Source organism: Dinoponera quadriceps, unplaced genomic scaffold (genome assembly GCF_001313825.1).
Source record: "Dinoponera quadriceps isolate SergipeBrazil2010 unplaced genomic scaffold, ASM131382v1 scaffold1157, whole genome shotgun sequence".
NCBI lineage: Eukaryota > Metazoa > Arthropoda > Insecta > Hymenoptera > Formicidae > Dinoponera > Dinoponera quadriceps.
In genome coordinates this window covers 1-25025 of record NW_014555228.1, presented here as the reverse complement: position 1 = coordinate 25025, position 25025 = coordinate 1, and the positions used below count along the sequence as shown (strand labels likewise).

General features: G+C 37.3%; 1 protein-coding gene across 2 annotated transcripts; it reads left to right on the top strand.

Moving 5' to 3' along the window:
* Positions 1-1885: 1885 nt before the first annotated feature.
* LOC106743574 (short-chain dehydrogenase/reductase family 16C member 6-like) lies at positions 1886-14280 on the top strand. 2 transcript variants are annotated; one of them, XM_014617541.1, is made up of 6 exons: positions 1886-2037; positions 2181-2358; positions 3838-3967; positions 12625-12745; positions 13134-13259; positions 14171-14280. In XM_014617541.1, the coding sequence occupies exons 1-6, from the start codon at positions 1991-1993 to the stop codon at positions 14226-14228; spliced, it is 660 nt and encodes a 219-aa protein (XP_014473027.1). In that variant the 5' UTR covers positions 1886-1990; the 3' UTR covers positions 14229-14280. The 2 variants fall into 2 exon arrangements, with proteins under 2 accessions (XP_014473027.1, XP_014473028.1); XM_014617542.1 differs by lacking the exon at positions 14171-14280 and adding an exon at positions 14071-14164.
* The last annotated feature ends 10745 nt before the right edge of the window (positions 14281-25025 follow it).

Sequence of the window (25025 nt, the reverse complement as noted above, 5' to 3'; positions counted from 1 at the left end):
TTCGAGGACGGAATGATGAAGTTCCCCAAAAGATAAAAGAAAATATTTGAAGTAAACAGTTAATATATTAATAAAGTTTTGAGTTTGCAAATAAACGTCTTTAAACTTTCCTTAAGAAACGAAAAGACTTCTTGGTCAATTTAATTGAAAACAGTTTTATACCTAATTAGTCGGTCAACGGTTCGCAGTTCGCAATCCTAATTTAATCCATATTCATAATGCATGATATTGGCTTTTAATGCATGATATTGGCTTTTAAAGGAACTTTTAAAGGATGTTATAACTGTTGACGAATTTGATAAGTGTCGATAGCGTAGAAGTGATCTTCGAAATGTTATGTCACACGAACACTGATATGATTATGCTATTTATTTTTTATTTTTATAGATATTTATTTTACGTAAAGTGACTATAATATAAATTTAAGTATAATAAATGTGTTATATTCTGTTTTTCCATATCTAATAGGAAATCTAACCAAGATATATAATTATTTTTCTATAAACTTTTCATATCCTTTTGGGCCTCTAAATAGTACTAAAAAAATATAAAAATAATATCTTGAAATTTTCTTTTTTGTAACATTGACACATGATACGTACAAGATGTAGAATTTCTACGAAGGTGGATCAAATATAAACGAACTTTTATAAATTGTGCGCCCATCGGCTCCGTGACGGGTCTATAACGTTTTAAACAGGAGGGGGGTCATGTGAAAAGCATTAATAACGTTGACGCGCCACGTGCTTCTTACTCTCAGCAGCAATCACGATGAGCGAAAAAGAGGTACAGCCCGCAGATGTACAACGTGTTATTATTAAGTTTCTCGTTAACGAAAATGTAAATGCTGCTGAAATTAGGCGAAGTTTACTCCCACAGTTCGGGGAAATAACCCTTTCATGGGCTCGGGTGAAGCAGTGGTGTAACGAATTTAAGAAAGTAGCGTGTTGAAAACATTGCCTACCCGTGCCGTGCCCGCACCAGCATAATAGCACAGAACACCGAGGCTGTTCGAGAACTCATTGAAAGCGATCAGCACTTAACTGTTCTTGAAATCTCTCAGGAACAGTTCGAGCTGCCCATCGTTCAAAAAGGCGCGGTATTCCGATCAGAAGTGTATTGCTTCTGTCCTAGAACATCCACCATACAGCGCGGACCTGTCACTATGCGACTTCCATATGTTTTGGCCACTCAAAGAAGCCCTTGGTGGACAGCGCTTCACAACGAACGAGGAGGTGCAGCAGTTCGTATGCAATTGGTTTGATACACGTCCGCGAACTTTTTATGTTACCGGGGTTAAAAAGTTACCAGACCGTTAGAGGAAGTGTATAGATAAGATGGGGGACTATGTAGAAAAATAAAAAAATGTAAATTAGAATTGATTTTGAAAATTATGTGTTTTTTTTGCAAAAGGCTCTTTTATATTTGATCCACCCCGTATATCAGGTAAATATTTATGCCAACTGATAGCTGGAGATATTACTTTGAAATTTTTCATCGTTTTCATCACATACTGAATAATATTTTAATTTATTTACACGCGTATTTTTATTGTTTGAAAACATTTATAATTCTGCGCAACTAATAAAACATAAATTTTGCAAAAATATCAGTGTTCTGTAGGTAATATTGTCAAGTATGGAATTCCTTTGAAAGCTCGATTGAGCAGTTAGAAAATATAAAGTTCCAACATTTATATCTTATTGATTTTGCAACACATCCTATATTCAGTAACAGAATTTTATTTTTCAATAGATCTCCGAAGACACATATCCCTATTGATTACGGCATGTGTTGCAAAATTTCTCGAAGAGAATGTGATACAATCTCTTTAGCCTTGATATAAGAAATATAATTTGCTCTTTATTATATATCGTAACAGATAACTGGTGCAGGTCATGGAATTGGGAGAGAATTAGCAATTGGCTATGCGTCCTTGGGAGCAACAGTAGTATGTTGGGATATCAATGAAGAAACCAACGTGCAGACAATGAATAAAATCAAAGAAATGGGGAAAAGTTTAGTACATGCTTATCGGTATGTATGTTTCCAAAATTTGTTTCATACGTTTTCCGATAAAGTTTGATAAATAATGCGTAATAATTGAAAAATTTTTTTACGTGAGTACCAATACAGTTATCATTTCTGGAAGTAAATTAGTATTTGTTCGGGCCTTATAGATGCGATGTATCAGACAAAAATGAAGTCTTCAAAGTGGCAGCAAAGGTGAAAAAGGAAGTTGGAGATGTTTCTATTTTAATCAACAATGCCGGTATTGCACCTCTTCGAACATTATTAAATTACGACATCAATGAAATTTCTCGTGTCGTGGATGTTAATCTTATGGCGCACTATTGGGCAAGTGTATTTGATAATGAAGGAAAAGGAAAGAGAAAAAATGTGTAAAATGTATAAAAAAGCTATTAATGTTATCTTATTATTTGCGAAAATATTAGGTGAACAACTTTGCTCCCGCCGTATCCCTATAGATGGCTTTAGTGGAACTTAGTGGTCAAAGTAAATAGATCATATACGTCATACAATCAACTTGGGCATCTGTCAACATAACCTAATAGTTACATTAGTCGATTTGTATCTGTACCATAAAGTTATCGTCGATTGAAGATGTCGGTTTACGAGACGAATTCTCGTCATTTGCGGGAGGTTTTACTTTTCTGCTTCAATATGAAGAAATCTGCAGCTGAGGCTTATCAAATGCTTTCAAATATCTATGGTGAGATCGCTATTAGTAAAAGAACGTGTCGTGAGTGGTTTCAACGCTTCACGAACGGTGATTTCACGTCGAAACTGGCATAGCGGTGGAAGAGGAAAGATTTTTAAAGATGCTGAATTGGAGGCATTACTTGATGAAGACTCGTGTCAAACTCAGAAAGAACTGGCACAATCATTGGAAGTGACTCAACAAGCCATTTCGAAGCGCCTCAAAGTCATGGGAATGATTCAAAAGCAAGGGTATTGGGTGCCGTACGAGTTGAAGCCAAGAGATGTTGAACGGCGTTTGTTTGCTTGTGAACAGCTGCTTGAAAGGCAAAGACGAAAAGGATTTCTGCATCGCATTGTGACTGGAGATGAAAAATGGGTTCATTACAATAACCCCAAGCGCAGAAAATCATGGGGAGTTCCCGGCCATGCTTCCACATCGACGGCCAAACCGAACATTCATGGCTCCAAGGTAATGCTCTGTATTTGGTGGGATCAGCTCGGCGTAGTGTATTACGAGCTATTAAAACCAACTGAAACAATCACAGGCGATCGGTATCGAACTCAATTGATGCGTTTGAGTCGAGCATTGAAAGACAAGCGGCCGCACTACGCCGAGAGACACGAGAAAGTGATTTTGCAGCATGACAATGCTCGACCCCATGTTGCAAAAGTGGTCAAGACATACTTGGAAACGTTGAAATGTGAAGTCCTACCCCACCCGCCGTACTCTCCAGATGTCGCACCTTCGGATTATCACTTGTTCCGATCAATGGCACACGGCCTGGCTGACCAACACTTCCAGTCTTATGAAGAAGTCGGAAAATGGGTAGATTCGTGGATTACCTAAAAAAATGACCAGTTTTTTCTACGCGGGATTCGTGCATTGCACAAAAGATGGGAGAAAGTAGTGGCCAGTGATGGACAATACTTTGAGTCATAACTTTATCTCCATTTTTTTACAATAAAGCATCAAATTAAAAAAAAAACGGCGAGAGCAAAGTTGTACACCTAATATTTATATTATATTTATCACAAATAATTGCGTATATTAAATAAAAAGGGCAAATAAAGTGCGACAAAAACAATATCTAACTGTTTGAACGTTATTTTTAGACGATGAAAACATTCCTACCAAATATGATCGAAAGAAATCACGGTCACATTGTGGCAATTTCATCAGTGGGAGCGTTATATGGCATCCCGCATGGAACGATTTACTCCGCTACAAAAATTGCAATCCGAGGTAATCAGATTCATCTTCATTACCGATGAAATCGATGATAAACGATTGTCATTATGCTATCCGACTGCCATTAAGCTAAAATATTTACAGCGATAGTACTAATTTTATAAGATATCTGTTAAATTAAAAATTTACGAAAAGATAAAAATGTACGAGCAATTTATCTTACTTGCGACCTTTTGGTCGTATGTGATATTACATTGAACATATACCATCCGCGTAACCATTTGAAATTATCTAGATAATTACTATCTGTGCCCATGTACGTATTGTTTGCCAGTATCTAGATACAATTATCTAAATAATCTTGCAGATGAATAAATAGATCATTTTTATCTTTNTTACAGCGATAGTACTAATTTTATAAGATATCTGTTAAATTAAAAATTTACGAAAAGATAAAAATGTACGAGCAATTTATCTTACTTGCGACCTTTTGGTCGTATGTGATATTACATTGAACATATACCATCCGCGTAACCATTTGAAATTATCTAGATAATTACTATCTGTGCCCATGTACGTATTGTTTGCCAGTATCTAGATACAATTATCTAAATAATCTTGCAGATGAATAAATAGATCATTTTTATCTTTATCTAGATGGAAGAAATATAAAATATGTTCATTTTCATCTTAGATAAAAAACATATTTTCTCATTTAAAAATGATCTAGAATGATGTTATGGTCAATATTCTCAACTCACTTTTCGATAAAATGAATGAAGTAATATAGATCTATGCGTTAAGTCTGTATCAGACTAGGGATTGGAGATTAGATATAGACAAAATATAATTTTCTTACTCTAACTTATTGCACGAATTCAGCGGTGAAACTAAAAATATAGACCATTTGTTTTAATTAATCAATTCACTTTAAGTCTGTATCATATTGTCGACTGTGAGTGAGTAGTCAATGATTATTGGTCTTTTTTTGTTAAATCCTTAAATTTAGAGCGACTACATTAACGAATTACTTAACCGTTGTGCAATTTTATTGTATATGTAATTTTTATTATAAATTTGTATAAAGTTTCTCATAACAACAATATGTAAAAAATTATCCAGATAAGTTTCGCTACTTATCTTATCTTTATTTAGCTAAATCAAAAGCAATATCAACTTCATCTCATCTAAGATGAACTTTCGGATCTTTATCTTATCTTCATCTAGATGAATTCGAAATCATCTAAGGCAACAGCTGCGTATACGGCTTTAGAAAGAAAGCAGTTTTGGCCCAATATCGATAATTGGCTCCTGATTCTTGGTCTAGTAATGGCATAATATCTAAATAATAAGATTGTCCCAACGTTACGTACCAGACGATGTAATACTTGTCACCGGTACATGCTCAATATTATGTTACAGACAAATACTGGCTGAATTCAAATATAGTTGTACAAACATACGTGCAGAGCAACGTTCAGGTCGTCCAAAATGATGACAAATTCATAAATGAATGAAAAAATCCATGATATCGTATTAGAAAATCATAAAGTAAAAGCGTCAGATTGCTAAGATTGCAGGCATCAAACGAATTTATATATTACACGGAAATTTAAGTATGAAAAAGCTATTCGCAAAATGTTTACTCAATTATTCGAAAACGAAATCGATTAATAATTTTAAAGCGTTGTTTGGAAAGGCTCTCAAAGCGTTATCCAAAGGTTTTTTTTGCGTTGTTTTGTAACTGTTGATGAAACATGGATCTACCATTATACACTAGAAATAAAAGAACGGTCAAAACAATTGACTTATCTTGATGAACGTGCCCAAAAAATAAAAATAGTTCCATCGGCTGTATAGGTCACGGAAACTGTTTTTTGGGATGCGCATGGAATATTGCTCAACGACTATCTGGAAAAAGAAAAACCAATCACAGGAGAATATTTACGCATTATTATTGAACCAATTTAATGATGATTAATGACGATTAAGGAAAAACATCTCTATATTGCAAAAAAAAAACGATGCTCTTTCATTGAGTCAATGCAACAGATCGTACGTCTGCAGTTTCAACGGCCAAATTACATGAATTATGCTTTGAATTAGTTAACCATCCATTAAATTCTCCATATTTAGCTCCTTGTGAATTTCTCTATTTCTGAACTTGAAAAAATAATCGGGTGGAGAGAGATTTGGTTCAAATACTGAAGTAATTCTTGCTGTAAACGCTTATTCTGGAAAAAAGATAAATTCTATTATATGGAAGCATGAAAAAACTTGAGTGTCGTTGTTCAAAGTGAATCGAATTTGAGAGAGATTATATTAAAATTAAAAATTATTTTACTCCATAAAAAATTTTATTTTCATATTTTCTCTAAAAACTATTAAACGACCTTCGCAACGAACAAGGAACAGCGCAATCACATGCGTGATCCTAGTTTGCATACAAAATGATAGAATGAGCTAGACCGAATACGAAAGTAATATTTTGAATTTAAGATCTTATAAGAATTAAAATATCATATGTACGTAAATAGAATTTGTACGTAAATAGTAACGTGTTTAGATAGTGAATTTTACTACAAAATTTCCATACTGAATTCTATAACGTAACTAAGAAAAAATTACTATTAGGTGCGCAATTTAATTCTTGGCCTCAAAATTCAATCAGTGGCAACATCTACTCAAATTTATATTTCTTCCTGCCATATAGTGGTTTGAAAGAATTAAGCCTAAGCTTTAAAGGGCATTATAATAGTTGGCAATCCTGTTAACATAACCTCAAAAAACAGTGATGAAAAGCATAATTTGAGGCACTGCCTCTTTTTCGCATTTAAATTGAAAAAAATACTGCTGAGAATAAAAAAATTATTTCTTCGGCTTTGGGCGAAGATGGTGTTTCTTACAGTACATGTAAGAAATGGTTCCAAAGATTCAAGAGTGGAAATTTGGATCTTCAGGCTGAAGAATGCCCGGGACAACCAAAAAAATTTGAAGAAAAAACCTTAAGGTAAAATTTTACCTTAAGGTGAACACTCCAAAAACTTTTGGAAGTAATCTCTTGTCGCATGCAGTCAGAGCTCGCACATGCACTTGCAGTAACCTGACAATGCATTTCCAAATGCTTGCTTAATTTGCTTACTTAATTTGGGGTGGAACCAGAAGGAGACCCATTGGGTGCCGCATAAACTCATTTCTAAAAACAAGATTATACGTCGCGTCGTTGCTATCTAGATTAAAGAAAAAGGACTTTTCGCACAATATTGTGATGAAAATTGGAAAATTTTTGACAATCCGAAGAGGCAGAAATCTGGGCTGTATCCAGGTGAGACATTGATCAGCACTGCAAAACCAAACATTCATGCAAAAATAATTTTTCAGTGTACCTAGTAGAACCAGAAGAGCGTAATTAACTTTGAATTCCTCAAACCCCGTTAAACTGTCAATGCTGAGCGTTATCATCATCAATGACGCTATACAGCCCATGTAGAACCTGGGCTTACTTCTCTCTTACGTATGCATGTGTTGCGTACGCAGATTAGACACATGCATAGACACATGCATTAGACTTACAGTTTAAGTGTCGGCTCCAAACGGCAAATTTTTCGAGAGAACTTTCCATGGCATGAATACTCTTGGTGGTTTGCCAGACCACCATAAAGAAGTCGCGCGAATAAAAATATTTCTGTCTCTACTGGGAGTCGAACCCGGGTCCTCTAGCATAGCAGACCGGTGTGCAGTCTATCATATTATGCTACGCTTGCGCTCGCTGAGCGTTATCAGCAGTAACTAATTCGTATGAATAACGCCCTTGAGAAGAAGAGACCTTTTACTGGCAGTGAGAAAAGGGAAGTGATTTTGCTATAAGACAACATGCGGCCCCGCACAGCAAAACCAACACTGGAATATCTTCGATTATCTCCGAATTGGATTGGAAAATTCTTCTTCGCGCGACGTGTTCTTCAGACCTCGTCTCTTCGAATTAATGTATCTTTACATCCCTGTAACATCACAAGGCTGATTTATACTATACATCTGTTGAATAGGTTAAAAAAAGTTTCGTTGAATTTATTGACTCAAAACAACCATTTTTTCCAAAATGAAATTCGCCAATTGCCAGAAAGATGGCGGAAATTTATAGAAAATGAGAGGGATTACTTTGAAGATTAGATCAACTATTCTTTTTTTTATAAATATTTAGCGAATGCCGCTATTAAGAAAAAGTTAGTGAGCGGAAGCAGTGCTGGGGTGTGCGCAAATAAATGCGGAGTCTTTATAACTGTTCACACGAAACGAAGAAACACTGTATTTACAAGAATCTTCAAGCTCGCAACGCGACACAATAAAGAACGGGATTCCATCAACTAAAAAACGCAACGTTAAACAAAATGGGGCAAAGCTGAACAAAGAAATCGGAACGCTAAGAGATCGGCTCGCTAGGTCTCCGTGGCGGATCTCTCTTCCTCGCGGGGAGAGGCACGGATCGGAAATCGTGCACAAGGGGCGCGACGGCGTTGATCGCGACGAAAGCTGTCGGAAAGCTTTCGCACGACGGACGAGAGACACTCGCACTCCCGAGCGCGATGCACTAACGCGCGTTTGCGAGAGACGGGGCGCACTCAAGTCCGGAGCGTCGAGTACAAATCACGAAGAGAATCGGTGGCGAGGAAAATTCGCGAGCGCGTCCGCGACATTTGAGATATCAACCAAGAGTGAACGGTCCGGGGTCCTCAGGGACGCCGAAGAACAAATTAATCACGAAACAAAATACGAAAAAACAAATTACACGTGCGAACAACCGTTGTTTTTATCGCCGGTTGTTTCGACCGCCACAAATATACGAGGACGCTCCGATAAGTACTTAGCTTACGAAAGAAAAACGAAAATTTTGGAAAAGTAGCGATTTATTTCTCAACATAGTCTCCTTTTAGCTCGATACACTTGATCCAGCGATGTTCCAACTTCTTTAACCCATCTGAAAAATACGTTTTCTCGAAGTCTGCAAAGGTCTCCGTGGCGACGATGATCTCCTCATTCGACTCAAATTTCTGCCCGGCGAGTGACTGTTTCAAGTTTGGAAACAAAAAAAAGTCGCACGGGGCCAAATCTGGAGAATACGGTGGATGGGGCAGCAGCTCGTAGTCCAATTTGACCAATTTGGCCGAATGAGGAGGTCATCGCCGCCACGGAGGCCTACTTTGCAGACTTCGAGAAAACGTATTTTTCAGATGGGTTAAAGAAGTTGAAGCATCCCTGGGTCAAGTGTATCGAGTTAAAAGAAGACTATGTTGAGAAATAAATCGCCACTTTTCAAAAATTTTCGTTTTTCTTTTGTAGGCTAAGTACTTATCGGACTGCCCTCGTATATCAAAATTTTGTGAAAAGAGAAGAGAAGAAGGAGAAAAGAAGAGGAGAACAGTTGTACTAATGACAATTGCGGTTCATAAATCAGAGTGTTAATATAAAACATTGTAACAGCATTAAACATTTGAAAAAAGTGAGATATTTTTGTATATGCAAAGTGGAATTTAACCTTTTAGGTACGACACGCCACTATAATGGCTTCCGCGGATATCATCTTTCAGGACGACACGCCACTGTAGTGGCTCACTCAAAAATTTTTTTTTTGAAACGATACAGCACTGCAACGTCTGACGGACAGTGCTGTATCGTTTCAAAAAGAAAATTTTTTTTTAAACTTAGTTCGCGTCAGACTCTGCCGTCCAGGGAAATAGCCTTGCGCAGAATTCAGCCGTACCTAAAAGGTTAAAGGAAATTTGCAGATTTCATATTCAATCACTGTAATGACGTTACCCTTCTCCTTGTCTTTTCCTCTGTCTTAACAAAAAGCGAGAGAGATACAATATCATTCACGCAATATACTTGTCCTTCAATATAGTTTTCAACGCGACAATAACGAGGCGCCCTCTACCTATATATATGTCTGTGCGACAATTTCGCGCACTCGGCGGTTTCTCATTAAGGCATCAAGAATTTTTTCAATAATTTTCTTCGTAGTGGTCTAAATTGAACGTGTCTGGAGCGCGATACATCCTCAGAGTACCTACGGCTACGGTTAATTTCATTTATTAAGAATTAAACGGTTTTGAACGCTGGTGAAGAGTCCTTATGAAATTCATTTAACTTGGCTTTGATCTGCGCGGCAGTGAGTAAGTTAAGTTTTTCAAATAACAATGTTTTATGACGGCACGGATCTTATTTTTTTTGTATTGTTACGGCAAATACGAAATTAGTCGATTTAGATGACTATCAAACGTTAACACGTCGCATTTGACTGAAATTTTGACAGATACTTGAAGAATAATACTTGCCAGCAGTCATGTTTTTTATGAATTATGGCGCAATCTCATTGAATTTTACCAAACTTTTCAAATTACTCTCATAAATATATTTATTATGATGGAGTGTGAATTATTGGGACCAATAGTTACCAGTAGCATATCTTTATATACAACTGACGCTTTCGACATTATCTATATAATTCGCGAAATATCGTTTATAAGCATGAAATAAATGATTGCTTGAACATTCGATTGACGCAAAATAATGGTCATCAGCTTGACTCGATTATTTTTTTTGCCCTCTTCTGAATTATATTGTATCTAAAACATATTAGACGTTTGCGAAGTATAGAAAACAGTATATATGTATACACAAAAACAAGACAATTAGATGAAAATATAAAAATAAGTTATATAAGAAATATAAAACTAAATAACAGATATAAATCTTTATCGTTTTTTTATATCCTCTAATTTTTTAATGATTTTGTATATGTATTACTTTCTACCTTTGCGTCTACCATATTTTAGATACGATACAAATCAAAAGAAGACAAGAGATTCAAGTGAGGTTGTTATTATCTTACGCCTATAGAATGTTCAAGCATGTATTTATTTCTTGGATATTGGCGATATTTCACGAATTATATAGATTACGTCAAACACAAAAACACAAATCGTATGTAAGAATATAAATACTAATTTCAAAAAATCACACGCGATGTTAATAAATAAATTTTTGTAGTTGAAAGTTGGTTATCAATTAATATCCATTAAGCTCGTAATTTCACACTGCATGAAAATGTTGTAAGCATAACCATGAGATGTGTCGACTGCCATAAACAAATTACGACCGCACGTTGCTCCAATTACGTAACGTCATCATGCAAAAATGCTGCTCTGGATTCTGGCAAATGCAATACCAAAATCCAGGTGGTCAGCGTCCACACCCATGTGACGCTGACACATCAAAACTATCCCCTCTGATTTAGACATAGGAAGAGGATAAAAGGAACATGAGGTCGAACTCAGAAGGCGACTCTAGACTCTTAGCTTTCGAGTACCGACACACTGTCGGTCACACTAGAAATACTGTATCAGGCGGAAAACATAATAGACAAGTTCATCTTCGTCATCACCGTCTCCCGTTCTACAGCGTTGAGACGGGCATCCCACACTACTGGTTTCGACTCGACTCACACAACAAAAAGTTAATAAATTTCGAATATTCCAAAATTTATTTATTTTTTTAATTCTTTTCCGCTCTCAAAACAATAAAAAAAATTTTATTGAATAAAAGACTTGGGATAAGAGCAGCAATACAAGGGATCTAACGCGGACCTATGATTTTACAAACAGTCATTTACCCGCGCAACCACGCGCCACTTAGAGATATGATTTGATCAAGCCAGTGTCATATGGTGTTTATTATCGTGCTGGATTGCTTGCTGAATAGAAATACTGCGCTTTGATTGCTGTATTTCCATCATATTTGCATTAATAGTAATTACATGAATTTTCTCTTAAATAAGATATTCAGATCCGAATTTAGAGTTTCACGTGAGTTTCCCAATTGATTACAAATATGATGGATGCATCTAGTACTATAATTATTCAGTGAGCTCTTGTATTTTATTGACATGTTCTTTTAGTTTTAAAATATACAACAATTAGATACAAATGTTTATTTAGCACTCTGTTATAGTAATGGATGTACCACTAATCTCACATACGATATCTGTTTCAAAAGTATCCGACCTTTGCGTATCTCATGTGAAAGAGCTACTCCGGAGTGATATGAACAATATCGCCTTCAAAATAGCCTCTTCTGGAATTAATGGACTTCTTCCAGCGGTTCACGCACTTCCGGAAGCAGTCCTGGAAGTCGTTTTTTGTGATAGCCAATAGCTACCTTGTCGCATTTCGTTTTATTTCCTCAACATCGTTAAATTTTTTGCCTTTACACTTTTGCCTTCCAACGGATTTCTCCACTTAGGAAATAACCAGAAGTTGAAAATCGATTGAAATATGCAAATCGTTAACGTAGGTGATTATTAAAATAATATGTTATATCTTTGCCATGAAGAAAGAAAAATATATCATCAAATTTTATGTACGCAATGAAATTTACTTGAAAAATGAAGAAAATAATTCCTACTTTTGTACACATGCACGTTTCGTGAACAGTGAAAGTCAGCAAGGAATTAACAAACAAATACCGATCTATCCGGCTGATTTTGTCTCGCAGTCACACATACGTATCTATTATAGTTTTAGAAATATTCAAGATGTTACAACTGTTCCCTGTTAATTTATCTCTAATCTTCAGCACTGTATTGTTCAGTTTGATGAGTTTTAGATATATATAAATGTTGAATCGCGTTGTATCAGATGTTCTTTACTTTACAGCACTTATGGAGTCTGTCAGCGAGGAATTGCGCATGTATAGTAAAGGAAAATCTTCTGTAAAATTTACCACTATTGTGCCAGGTATCGTTACTACCGGTTTGGCCAAAAACGCAAGGCCAAGGTAAGTTCATTGTTCTATCATTATAATGAACGATTTGTAAGGATAAGCAGAAAGTTTATAAAATAATTTATCCGTTTAATATATAATTAGTTTCTATATAATAAGTATATATTTTTTATTACAGTAGCGTACTTTCTAACATCACATTCGCATCACATTATAAAATAGTTAATATATTATTTTTAAAATTTATATTTGTTATAATAGTCAGTAGTAAATATGTTGATTATAAGTTTGTTCTTTATTGCGTCATTAATGAGAACTTAAATAGATTAAAGTTGAAATGCTTATTCGGAAATTTGTTCACATCATTATCGATTTGTTGACTCGTATTAGTCTTTTCTCTATCACTTTCCAATCGATTACACACCATTTTACTTCATAACAGATTTCCGTGGCTTGTTGGCACATATTCAGCGCAGCATATAGCTTCTTTAATAATTGATGCACAGAGGCGAGATTTTAAAGAAAAAAGTTTTCCTTCGTACTCTCTTCTCATATTCGCGATTTTAAGGTAAGGACAAATATAAATTAAAATGTAATTATAACACAGTATATATTCAAATAAATTTTCTGTTTTTTTAATAACATATTGGCTAAAGAATGCCATGTTTAATATAAATGCGCCAGACAACATGCACGTTTAAAAAATATTTCAAATATGTTTTTAAGACATTACCAAGAAATATCTCATTTGCCAATATTCAAATACAGATCTTATATTTAATAAGAGGATGTCATGAATTAAGACACGCAGATATGAATTACATTTTAACAGTTTGTAAGACGAGGGACACTAAGTACAATTATAAAATATTAGATGGCCAACCATTGAAATGTTGTAAACGAAAAAATTTCTATGTCGCGCGTATACTAGTGTAACAAAACTAAATCTCGAAGTGGCGTGTGGCAACGCGGTAGAGTGACGAAATCGTAGGTCTATCTTCGATTCTTTAATATTGTCGTTCTTATTCAAAGTTTTTGTTTTCTTTTTTCCAATAAAATAGTACTTCTTGTTTTAATAATGTAGAGACATTAAAAAATAAATAAATTTTTAAATAGTCGTAATAGTCGTAGTAGTTGTAGTAGATGATTGATTTTTCATACAATAGAAAGTGATTTTCCATAAAAGTTTAATGGAGTGAAAGATATTAATGATAACTAATTTTCTCTTATATATGAGAATAGTTTGAAAAGATTGGTAATAAAGCAAGTAAAACACAGTTTTTTGGAAAAAAACTAATTTTATTTTATTTTTCAATATAATATCTTTTAAAAACTACACCTGATACAGCAATTTTTCAATTTTTTTATCTTGAAAATAGGTTTTGTCAAGCTCTACAAAATAGTCATTGACGGTCACATGACATCCTCATTCAACGAAAATTTCTTCCCATGGAAATAAATTTGTAATTTCGGAAACAGTAGGGGACAGAGGTCGTATGGGGAAGAAGTCTTCAAGTCCAAGGAATATGGTAGATGAGCAGACAAGCCCAATTCGTGCAAATTTGTCATTGCGACGTTTGATGTGTGGGACAACGTATTATCTTGATGAAACANATTCGTTTTCCATCGGTCCAATAATGTCGCACAATAGGTTCCCGTTATTGTCTTGTCCTTTTCCAAGTAGTCAATCACGATAATTCCTTGGAAATCTCAATAAAACAGTGGCTATTATCTGCCCAAATGATAAAAATAATAGTTTTCGTCTTTTTCGGCGCACTTTTGTCGTTGTCCATTGTTTTGACTGCTGTTCGGTCTCTGATATGAAGTGGTACATCCAAGTTTTTTTTACATTGATGAATCGATATAAAAAATCCTTCTGATTGCGATTAATTATTGTCAAACATTGCATTGAAACGTTCATTTAAATGCGTTTTTATCGATAATCAGGAATCACGGCACCCATCGTGCAGACAGCTTTTTTATGTTCAATTTTTGGTGTAAAATATTTTGCGGCCATTTGAGATGCCTATCAGTTGAAATACCTATAGCCTCAACAATCCATATAATTATTCAGATATACTGCTCCTCCCGATAAATAAATTTAAAAAACTACATTAAAGTGAGAGAGCTATAACCTGAGTAAATGTGTATCTGTCAAACAGGCGTGTTGACGGGGGAAATAAGAAGGAGAAGAAAAGTGCAGAACAGTAGTTGCACTAATGACGATTGCGGTTCAAAAGTCGGAATGTTAATATGAAACATTGTTACAGCATTAATCATTTGAAAATGGTGAGATATTGTAAGATGTTAATAAAGGAGGGATGTGGAAAGGGCGGTTAAATATTTTAGAGGAATCAGATCTGTGCAAGATTAGTCTGTGCGAGCCGTCTTTCTTTTTAGCGAGGACTACGGGAGTCGTATAATCTGAAGAAGAGTGTCGGATGATTGACTCATCCATTCATCAATCTGAGCGTTTACTCTAATTTTCTCTGATAACGAGAAGCGCTTTGTTTTCTGATACATTATCTCGTCATCTTTCAAAATCAGCTTCATTATGATTTCAGTCTTGACCGTCTTATTCGGCTTATAGTTTAATATCAAATTCGCTATCGCACGCTTCGATTTGACATCTCGAATGTACAAAATATCGAATTTATTTATTTTCTCACTCTCCAGATCGATTTGAAGTATTTCGGGCTGATTATCATCAACGGTCTTGCGAATCGGACAAACATCAATCGTACCTTGTCTAACATGAATTTCTACCGTATCTAAGAAATCGATTAGGAGCAATAATTTTTGTCGCGTCACCGTATCAGAAACAACTCAAATAAGAATTGGGTAGATATGCCCGTCAATCGTAATTTTAGCTTCCAATTATCCTAATGCCGCAATACTTTCGGATCCTATTCCCGAAAATTTAACTTCAGTCGGCCGGAATCGTGGTGATCCCATACTTACATATTCATCCGCGCGCATCAGTAAAATGTCACTCCCCGTGTCGATAAACGCCGTCATAGTTTTATCGTTTATCACTACATCTTTCATATACCTTCTACGCGAGGACTGTCTCGCAATGCAAACATTTTTCGTAGTAGCGCCAGTGTCCTTTGCAACACTACCCCTCTTCGAGCACTTTGAAGCGATATGTCTATGCTCCCCACATTCGAAACACTTGGTACCTAGCTTCCTCGTCGGGCACGCTGCGCTCACGTGGTCGCGAACAACGCAGTTGTAACAGTGCTTTACATCCGTCGTCCCCTTACTCCGTTGTTGCCAGCGCCGTTATTGTCGCTCCTCTCGCTCACACCAGTCCTCTCGCTTCGCTTCGTCGTCATTGGGCCATCGATCCGTTTGTCTGATCGATTCGAGCTTATGTGTCGATCTTGCATCGTCACTTTCTCGAATGCCTCCAGCAAAGATTCCATCGTATCAAAACGTTGTATGCGTGCCTGGTCACACAGCGTATTATCGGGGATGCTATCTATGGCGTAGTCCAACATCTCGTCGACAGCAATTGGCACACGATTTCCAAAGATCATTTTCTCTTGGACGTACTCGCAAAAAGTTCCATCTCTCTTTCGCACACGCCCTTTGAATTTCTTTCGTAATGTTACTTTACCTTGACAATGGCGAAACATCTTCCTCAGCTCTCCAATAAGCGTGTCGAATGTCATCTCGATATGTTCCGGCTTCGAATGGAACCACTCAAGCGCCTTTTTCTTCAGTTTCTTTCCGATTAGAACTTTCGCAAAATCATCTTCTAGTTTATACGTCGTTTTTATGACCGATTTGATCTGACTCTCCCACGTATCATAATCACCGAAAACACCATCAAATTCGTTCACTAGATCCGCAATCGCCGTTAAATTCATTCGTTTATTTACGGTCGGTAGCGCTACAGCGTTGTCGTTGATATTGTTTATCGCGCTTGCTTGGTTGGCTGCGCCTGCGCGTTCATTGGCACGTAACATCGCGATCTCGCGTCGGGCGAGTTCGAACTCAGGCTTGGCCAATTCTTTTCCGCGTCGGTACATTTCGACTTCTCGTTCATGTAGGCTATCCTCGCACTGAGAATCTTTTCCACTGTCGTCTTCTGTCGTCTCGTACGAAGAGTCAGCTTCTTTAATGCGAGCAATAAACACGACTTTTGTTCCCGTCGTCGCTAACCTAAGAGCCTTCTCTCTCTCTTTCAGTTCAGCCATAATATATTCTTCCAGTCACGGCATGATTATCGCCTTAAACTGGTTAATATGCGCGTATTTCTGGAAACTCACCGTGCTTTCGGTGCTCACATTTCACAATTATTTTCGTCGTTGTCGTTTCATACCCGTCCTCGTTGTCGTCTCCTTGCCATCTTCTTCGTCGTCGTCTCCTCGCAACTGTTTTTGTCGTCGTCTCCTCACCACTGATTCACTGAATAAATGCGCACTTTGAATAAACTTGCAAACTTTCTTTCGGTATGCCGGACGTGCCCTCAATTGTGAGATGTTAATAAGGATGGGATATGGAAAGGGCGGTTAAATATTTTAGAGGAATCAGATGGTGAAAAGAATATATTTCTTATTACAGGTATGCGTCTGCTCGGTTCGTCTGTTGTCAACCAACTCTACTTTGTCTCGCGTTCATAGCTCGATTCAAGCGCTCGATAACAAACTCGATAACAAAAACGATTCGCTTTTAGTTGTTTTGCTTCTCGCTTCGCTTTGACACCGCTCGCGGTATTTCCTACTCCCTGTTACACGCTTTTAAAATATCCGCTTCATACAATATTTTTGTATATGTTATGACGATACAAATTTTTGCTCGTCACTCAGGCCGTAGTCTGGCTGAGGATGAGCCGGAAATTCGCGCTTTCTAATGAGAGAAGGCGACTGAATTTATTAATTTTGTGTACTGCGCACCGTTAGTGCACGAGATGCGCCCCGCGGCTAGTATATTTTTTTTAGTGTGAGATCACCCACAATAAGCCAGTACACAAGAAGCCGGACAGAAGAAGACGGAAAGAAATCGGAGGTACTGGGAGGAGCCAAGGACGTACGAGAGCAAGGGTTCGGAAGAAGCGGGTAAAGCGACACGCGGGAAGACGCGGGGAGATCTTCTCCCGGACGGACGGCGGGCGACAGACGGCGGGCTGACCACCTTGCGCTAAGAAAAGCGCAAGGTTCCGCGACCCAGGTCGCAGAGCAGGCAAGGGAGGATCCCGCGGAAAGCGCGCCTGGGAGCCCTGTTGAACTACTGCGAACCCAAGAGTTGCCGAAAGTCGCACCNGCAGAGCAGGCAAGGGAGGATCCCGCGGAAAGCGCGCCTGGGAGTCCTGTTGAACTACTGCGAACCCAAGAGTTGCCGAAAGCCGCACTGGAGAGAAAACAAAAGTTTTGAAATAACAATACCAGACATGAAGCATCCGGAACGCGCGCGATCTAACCGGAAGAACCAATCGGATGCATCAAGCGGCATGACATATCCTTGCGGCGGCTACCTCATGCAGTAAGTGACGAGCCCTGCTCGTCATTGTACGGCCCGACGGCGAACAAACTACACGTCCGAACGCGATAGCGAGCGAGAAAAGCTGCCTGACCAAAGGGACGAGATTCCGAGGAAGAGAGGCGACCTTCTGGTGGCGAGTGGTTAAGAAAGCGAGCTTTTGTACAGCCGCAGGTAGGATAAGTATTAGAGTTGCGTTGTAATTCCGAATTAGTTGCCGTCGCTTCTCGACGGCATAGGCGCGATAAGAATACCGCGAATTGGAACTCGTTGAAGGTCGGTGGCGCCCTAAAGGTTGGGTCGCACGGACTTACGAGGTTGGGATGCCACGTCGCAGGATGACATGGACAGCACGAGTAAGGTTCCGGCACCGGGTTCACTTAGCGCACGAGGCAGCCGTTGCATGGATTTGTCACGCCGATCGATGTGTCGTCCGATTGGTTCTCCCGGCTAGATCACGCGTATCATGGGAACCTCACGTCTGGTGTTGTTACTTCGACGCTTGTTTATCTGTTGTTGTTTATCTGTATTGTTTCTCTCCCGGGACGGCATTCAGCGACTATTTCACAGTAGTTCAACGGCGCGCGCTTTCCGCGAGATCCTCCTCTTCCCGCTTTGCGATCGGGTCGCGGGACCCTTGCGTCTTTCTTAGCGCAAGGTGGCCATCCCGCTGTCTGTCGCCAATCGTCCGGGGGAAGATCTCCCCGTCCTTCCGAGTGTCGCTTTAGCCACTCCTTCCGAGCCCTTACTTCCGTACGTCCTTGGCTCCTCCCGACAGCTACGTTTCTTTTCTGTTTCCTCTCATCCGTTGTTCTGGCTCATGGGGTGTTCACATACTCAAAAAATCTGTAGTAGCCGCGGGTCGCGTCTCGTGCACTAACGGTGCGCAAGTCAACTTAGTAAATTCGGTCGCCTTCTCTCATGATAAGGCGCGAGTTTCTGGCTCATCTTCGGCCAGGATATGGCCTGAATAACTAGCAAAAATTTGCATCGTCACAATATACAAAAAAACATAAGAAAATTAGAGGAAAAAATATATTATAAGGAATATAAGAAGTACAGAGCTAAATAACAGATATAATCTTTATTGTTTTTATATCCCATAATTTTTTTATGTTTTTGTATATATTACTTTCTATCTTTGCGTCTACCATGTTTTAGATATGATACAAATCAAAAGAAGACAAGAGAATCAAGTGGGGTTGTTATTACCTTACTTCTATCGAATGTTCAAGCAAGTATTTATTTCTTGCATATTGGCGATACTTCACGAATTATATTGATTATTCCAAAAGCACAAATCGTATGTAAGAATATAAATATTTGGCCCGAAAAATCACAATCGATATTAATAAATATATTTATGTAATTAAATGTTGGTTATCAACTAATATCCTTTTTTATCTATTAAGCTCATAACTTCACACTGCAGGAAAAATTAACAAATTTCGAATATTCCAAAATTTATTTATTTTTTAATGCGTTTCTATTCTCAAAGCAATTAAAGAAGTATTATTTCATTAATAAAAGTCTTGCGAAAAAAGCAGCAATACAAGGGATCTAACGCAAACCTGTGATTTTGCAGGCAGTCATTTTCCCGCGCAACCACGTGCCACTTTGAAATACGATTTGATCTGGCCAGTGTCATTCGGTGTTTGTTTTTGTGCTGGATTGCTTGCTGAATAGAAGTACTATGGTTTGATTGTTGTATTTCCATCAGATATGCATTAATAGACATTTCTTAAAATTTTTTTAAAATAAGATATTCAGACCCGAATTTAGAGTTTTATGTGAATTTCCCAGTTTAATAGCGATTACAAATCTAATGAATGTACATACTACTACAATTATTTAGTGAGTTCTTGTATTTGATTGACATGTTCTTTAGTTTTAAAATATACAGTAATTAGATGTAAAAGTTTACTGAGCACTCTGTCATAATATTGGATGTTCTCACTAATGTTAGATACGAAGTCTGTTTCAAAAGTATCCGACTTTTGCTTACCTCACAGGAAAGAACTACTTCGGAGTGATATAAACAATATCACATTCGAAATAGCCTCCTTTCGAAGTAATGACCTTTTTCCACTCACTTCCAGAAGCAGTCCTGGAAATCGTTTCTTGTGTTAACCTATAGTTTCCTTGTCGCATTTCGTTTTATTTCCTCAACGTCATCAAATTTTTTGTCTTTTCACTTTTGCCCTTCAACGGATTTTGCAACTTAGGAAATAATCAGAGATGCCACGGAGTTTTATTTGGACTTACGGGAGTGGGCAAAGTTGAATAATGCCGTGTTCAGTCAAAAGAATCCTGAATGAAGTTAGCATTCGTGAAACAAATTTTGTAATTACGCGACTCGTTCCCAGATCTTCAGTCAAAATGCAAGAAACAATAGTTTTTTGGATGCTAAGGTTCTCTTTCAAATCTTCTAACTCAAACGACGATTTTCGTTAATTGCCGCTCGCACACATCCCATATTTCCCGCTGTTCTCGATGTAGGAGGCCTGTCGGAACAAAGATTAATGTACATTGACAAGAGAACAGTCGGAACAGTATCACAACGATTTTGATGAGTTTTGGATATATTGTAGAACATCAAAAAGTAAAAGCCTCATATTTTTTAGCGGCGTATCTCGATGTATAAGGTTTAAAACAATACCTTGAAAAAACGGATACTTTTATTTTTAGCAAATATATTTTAAAGAAGTATATGGAACAATATCTCATATAAAAGTTTTATTTTATTTTATACTCTTAGCCACAATGTATTCAGTTTTTTTTAATGTTAACTTTTTTCATGCCTCTCTCACCTTTCACTCGTCACTATTGCAAATTTTTAATTTTTATTGCAACGAAAATTATAGAGAATTAAATGCTATATACATTCATATATAATAATAGAAAGTGATTACGAATATATCTTTGGAAAACGTCATGATAATATAGTGCCATTGGTGCTATAGGCGCCACATTGTGCGAGTAGGTAACTACCATTACGTTGTGTTATTTTTCATTAGTTATGCTTTATAACTACTTATGTATATTTTCTCATACGACAAGATATCAAGGAATTAATCCTTATGATATATTGTGCAACGTGTTACACGAAATATAAACGTGAGTACAGATAAATTTCCAAAAACATTTTGAAGTGTCAAGTTTCATTCGCTACTTAATAAATTTGCATATTAGGTGATTGCATTGAAACGCACTGTTTGGTTTTAGGTATTTCTAGATATACATTAGTACGGACAGATGTTGCTTTTGTTACGTTGAAGAATGACCATGTGTTACNATTTCTAGATATACATTAGTACGCACAGATGTTGCTTTTGTTACGTTGAAGAATGACCATGTATTATAAACTTCCAACCAAAGACGCTATATTTAGTTGAGATACGTGCCTCGAAAGAACAAGTTACAAATGGACCTTGATAAGTTGTTCTTCCGATATGTATTTCTACACTACTTCGATTTAAAATAAGGTGAAACTCACCGATTGCTTACATAGATTTATGGTGAGTCTGTACCATCCGAAACTATGTATGTATACCATATATGGTATATATAATACAACAGTGTATAGAACAGTTTCGACGATTAAAAAGTGGCGACTGTGTCTCTTATGTCAAGCAACGACCAGGTCAGTCGAAAAGAAATTTGAAGATTCCGGATTGCAAAGTTTGCTGGATGAAAACTCTTCTCAAACCCTTAAGGAGTTGGCTGAACAGCGCAATATTGTGTCACACCCGGATGGTCCAGAGACGCAACGTATATTTCGGGAATTAGAAATTGTCGAATGACAAGCGTTGCATGTGAAAAGAGTTGTACAAAGAAAGACTTTATTTCAAAGTTTAGACAAGTCTTATATCGTTGGGAACCTTGTCCTTAGCTCGCGTTGCATTCGGCAGCGGTTATACGAATTACGCGAGATGCGCGATAGTGCGAAGTTGAACGTTGAGGAACCCGCCTTCCGAATCGGCGTAGCTCTTTTATAGTCTCGTCTTATTCTTAAGGCGGGATGAATTAGCAACGGGTCAGCAGACGTGTGCCGTCCGGAATTATGTGGTAGCGTGTGTACCGCTTTCTTGCAAGGCGGTGCTTTTTGTCCAAGCATTGCACATTCATGGATTTGCCGAGCGCTAAGGTGAGTATCTTAACGCGCGGTTATAACACGATCATAACAATTGATAAATCAACGTTCCCGACGATTACATGACATTGAAAAGATACATAAAGAAGGAAAATGGCTGCCACACGAGCTGAACGAGAACGCCATTATGAATCGACTAAACATCACCATTTTTTTGCTTCGAGGCGCAGGAAAAATAGTTTCTTGTAGTGTATTGTAATGAGATAAAAAATTGATTTATTTCGACAACCCTAAACGCAAAAAATCATGGATTAGTCCTGGCAAACCATCAACATTTACGTCAAAACGGAATATCCATGGTCACAAAGCCATGCTGTGTATCTGATAGAATATGAAGTGGGTAATGCTTTATGAGCTCTTGAAACCAAGAATATGATCACTGCCAAACGTTGCCAATAGCAACTGGAGAGTTTGAACGATAATTTAATGGAAAAAAGGCCGCCAATGGCAAAAAATCAGTGTTTCTGTTGCATGATAACGCTTGTCTCCGTGTTGCATTGGCAGTGAAAAGAACACTGATGGAACTGGAATGGGAAGTCCTCCCTCACCCAGCGTATTCTCCGGACCTTGCTCTGAGTGATTACTACTTGTTTCGGTCGATGCAACACGCCTTAGAAAGTACACACTTCTGTAATTACGAGGAAGCCCAAAAATGGATTCATGAGTGGATAGGGTCAAAAGACAGGGCATTCTTTCTATATGTGATTCAGCTTTTGCCAGAGAGGTGGGAAAACGTGGTAACATCTGAGGGAAAATACAATCACACCCTGGCGGTCTAAAGGCATGACGAATATTTCAAGAGTTAGGAATGGTCGAGTGGTTAAGTGTGGAGATGACGAGAAGGTTTGAAAATAAACAGATTTATTAAGAAAATCATAATGTTTACTTTTTATACCGGTGGGAACTTTGTCCCTAACCTGCGCTGTGTACGGTTGCAATAGCGCGAGGTAGTGGTTAACCGAGAGAGGCGACAGCGCGAGGTGCGATAACAGAGAATGCGGACGAGTCCACGCTTAGGGTCGGCGTTGATTTGATATAGTGATCAATTATTTTCCTGAGGAGGGATGTCTTCAGCAATAATCGGGTGTATACTTATTGTCCTGACCCGTATAGCGGAATGTACAACGCGGTGTTTTCTTGTTACACGGTGTCTTACTTTCGTTGTGCTGTCGAAGCGTTCTTAGTGGCTTTCTTAGTGGCGTTTCGATAACTAAGATGAATGAAGTAATGCACGGTTATAACAATACTTTGATTGAGGTAACCCAACAAGTTTTTACAAAATAAATGCTTAAAGAACAAAAAAAATAGAGGGTTTCAATGCAACGACCTAATATTTCAAAAAAAGAACGAAAATAATGAACGAAAAAAAAACAGTGTGTGTCAATGCAACCACCTATTATTTATACTTTAGAGAATGCTAAAAATGAGAAAGTCCGTTTTTTTCAAAGGGTTGTTTCAACTCCCAAACTTTGAGATATGCCGCTTAAAAAAAATACGTGTTTTATTTTTTTATGCTTTACAACATATCCAAGGCTCATAGAAATCGATGAGATACTGTTCCGACTTTTCCCTTGTGAGACACGGCCATCTTTGAACCGTCTAAACCACTCTTTTATTTGTGTATCATTCATAGAGTCATTGTTATATATACTTTACGGAATATGTTGATTGTCTCGGAACGTGATGTGCCAAGCTTTCGGCAAAAATTTAATGCAATTTCTCTGTTCGACTCGCTCGGTCATAATAAAGTGCGACGCTCGGAGTTTTCGACACTCACACAACTGCGTACCGTTGACAGCTGAACAACTTTGGGTCGTGTTGCTTGGTGCGAATATTCCTCAGGTGTCCCTAAACTTTGAATGCCTATTTTCCACAGCAGGTTGCTCGGAGACAAAGATATACGCAGGGACCGGATAGTTTTGGGACAGACCTCGTATGTTCCTTACGAAAAAAATATTACTCTAATAAATTGACCAATAATAAATTACTGTTGTTTAATTGTATTACTCGCACGAGTATTAAAACTACTGAACAATATTAATTTATAACTGACTAATTTATCACAGATAATAATACTTTTTTTGTAAGGGATGATGTAATTTGATTAATTTAAGTGAAAATTTCAAATATTCTAAAAGTAATTCTGAGTATCTCATATTAGTTAAGTTCCAAGTAACAATTATTAATACGGGGTTTACAGACATTTGTCAGAAGACATTTTTACGGGAATGCATAATTATTTACATTATTGACTATGATAATTATACATACGTTGCAATAGCAAATATCTCAACAACCTTTGAGTGTTCAAAAAAATCGCGTGAGAAAAATTTTCGGAGACCTTTGAGAAATATATAATTATACTCTGAACTGTTGCTTATTTGACTTAAACAATTTTCTTTTGGACTTGATGTTCCAGATAATAGTCTTCTATATGTACGGTTTTTTTTTAAACAAATTCTACTAGACAGATATCGTTGACAATTAAATTTAAATTTATCCTGTACAGGGCGGAGGAATATGTGTGGTCTAATCATAATTCTTTACTAACTGCAGTACAACAAACGATCATAAATTAAAAAATACAACACTTTTCCTTCCTAAAGTTAAAATCATTTTAAGAATTTATACGAATATAGCGTGCACGTACAAAAATCTCAAAATAATCTTAAATATGATAATATTAAGATGTTT

Coding starts and splice junctions, on each gene's coding strand:
- LOC106743574 (XM_014617541.1), top strand. CDS start 1,991: ATGAATAAAATCAAAGAAATGGGGAAAAGTTTAGTACATGCTTATCG. Junction 3,968..12,624: donor TACAAAAATTGCAATCCGAG/GTAATCAGATTC, acceptor TTTACTTTACAG/CACTTATGGAGTCTGTCAGC. Junction 12,746..13,133: donor GCCAAAAACGCAAGGCCAAG/GTAAGTTCATTG, acceptor ACTTCATAACAG/ATTTCCGTGGCTTGTTGGCA.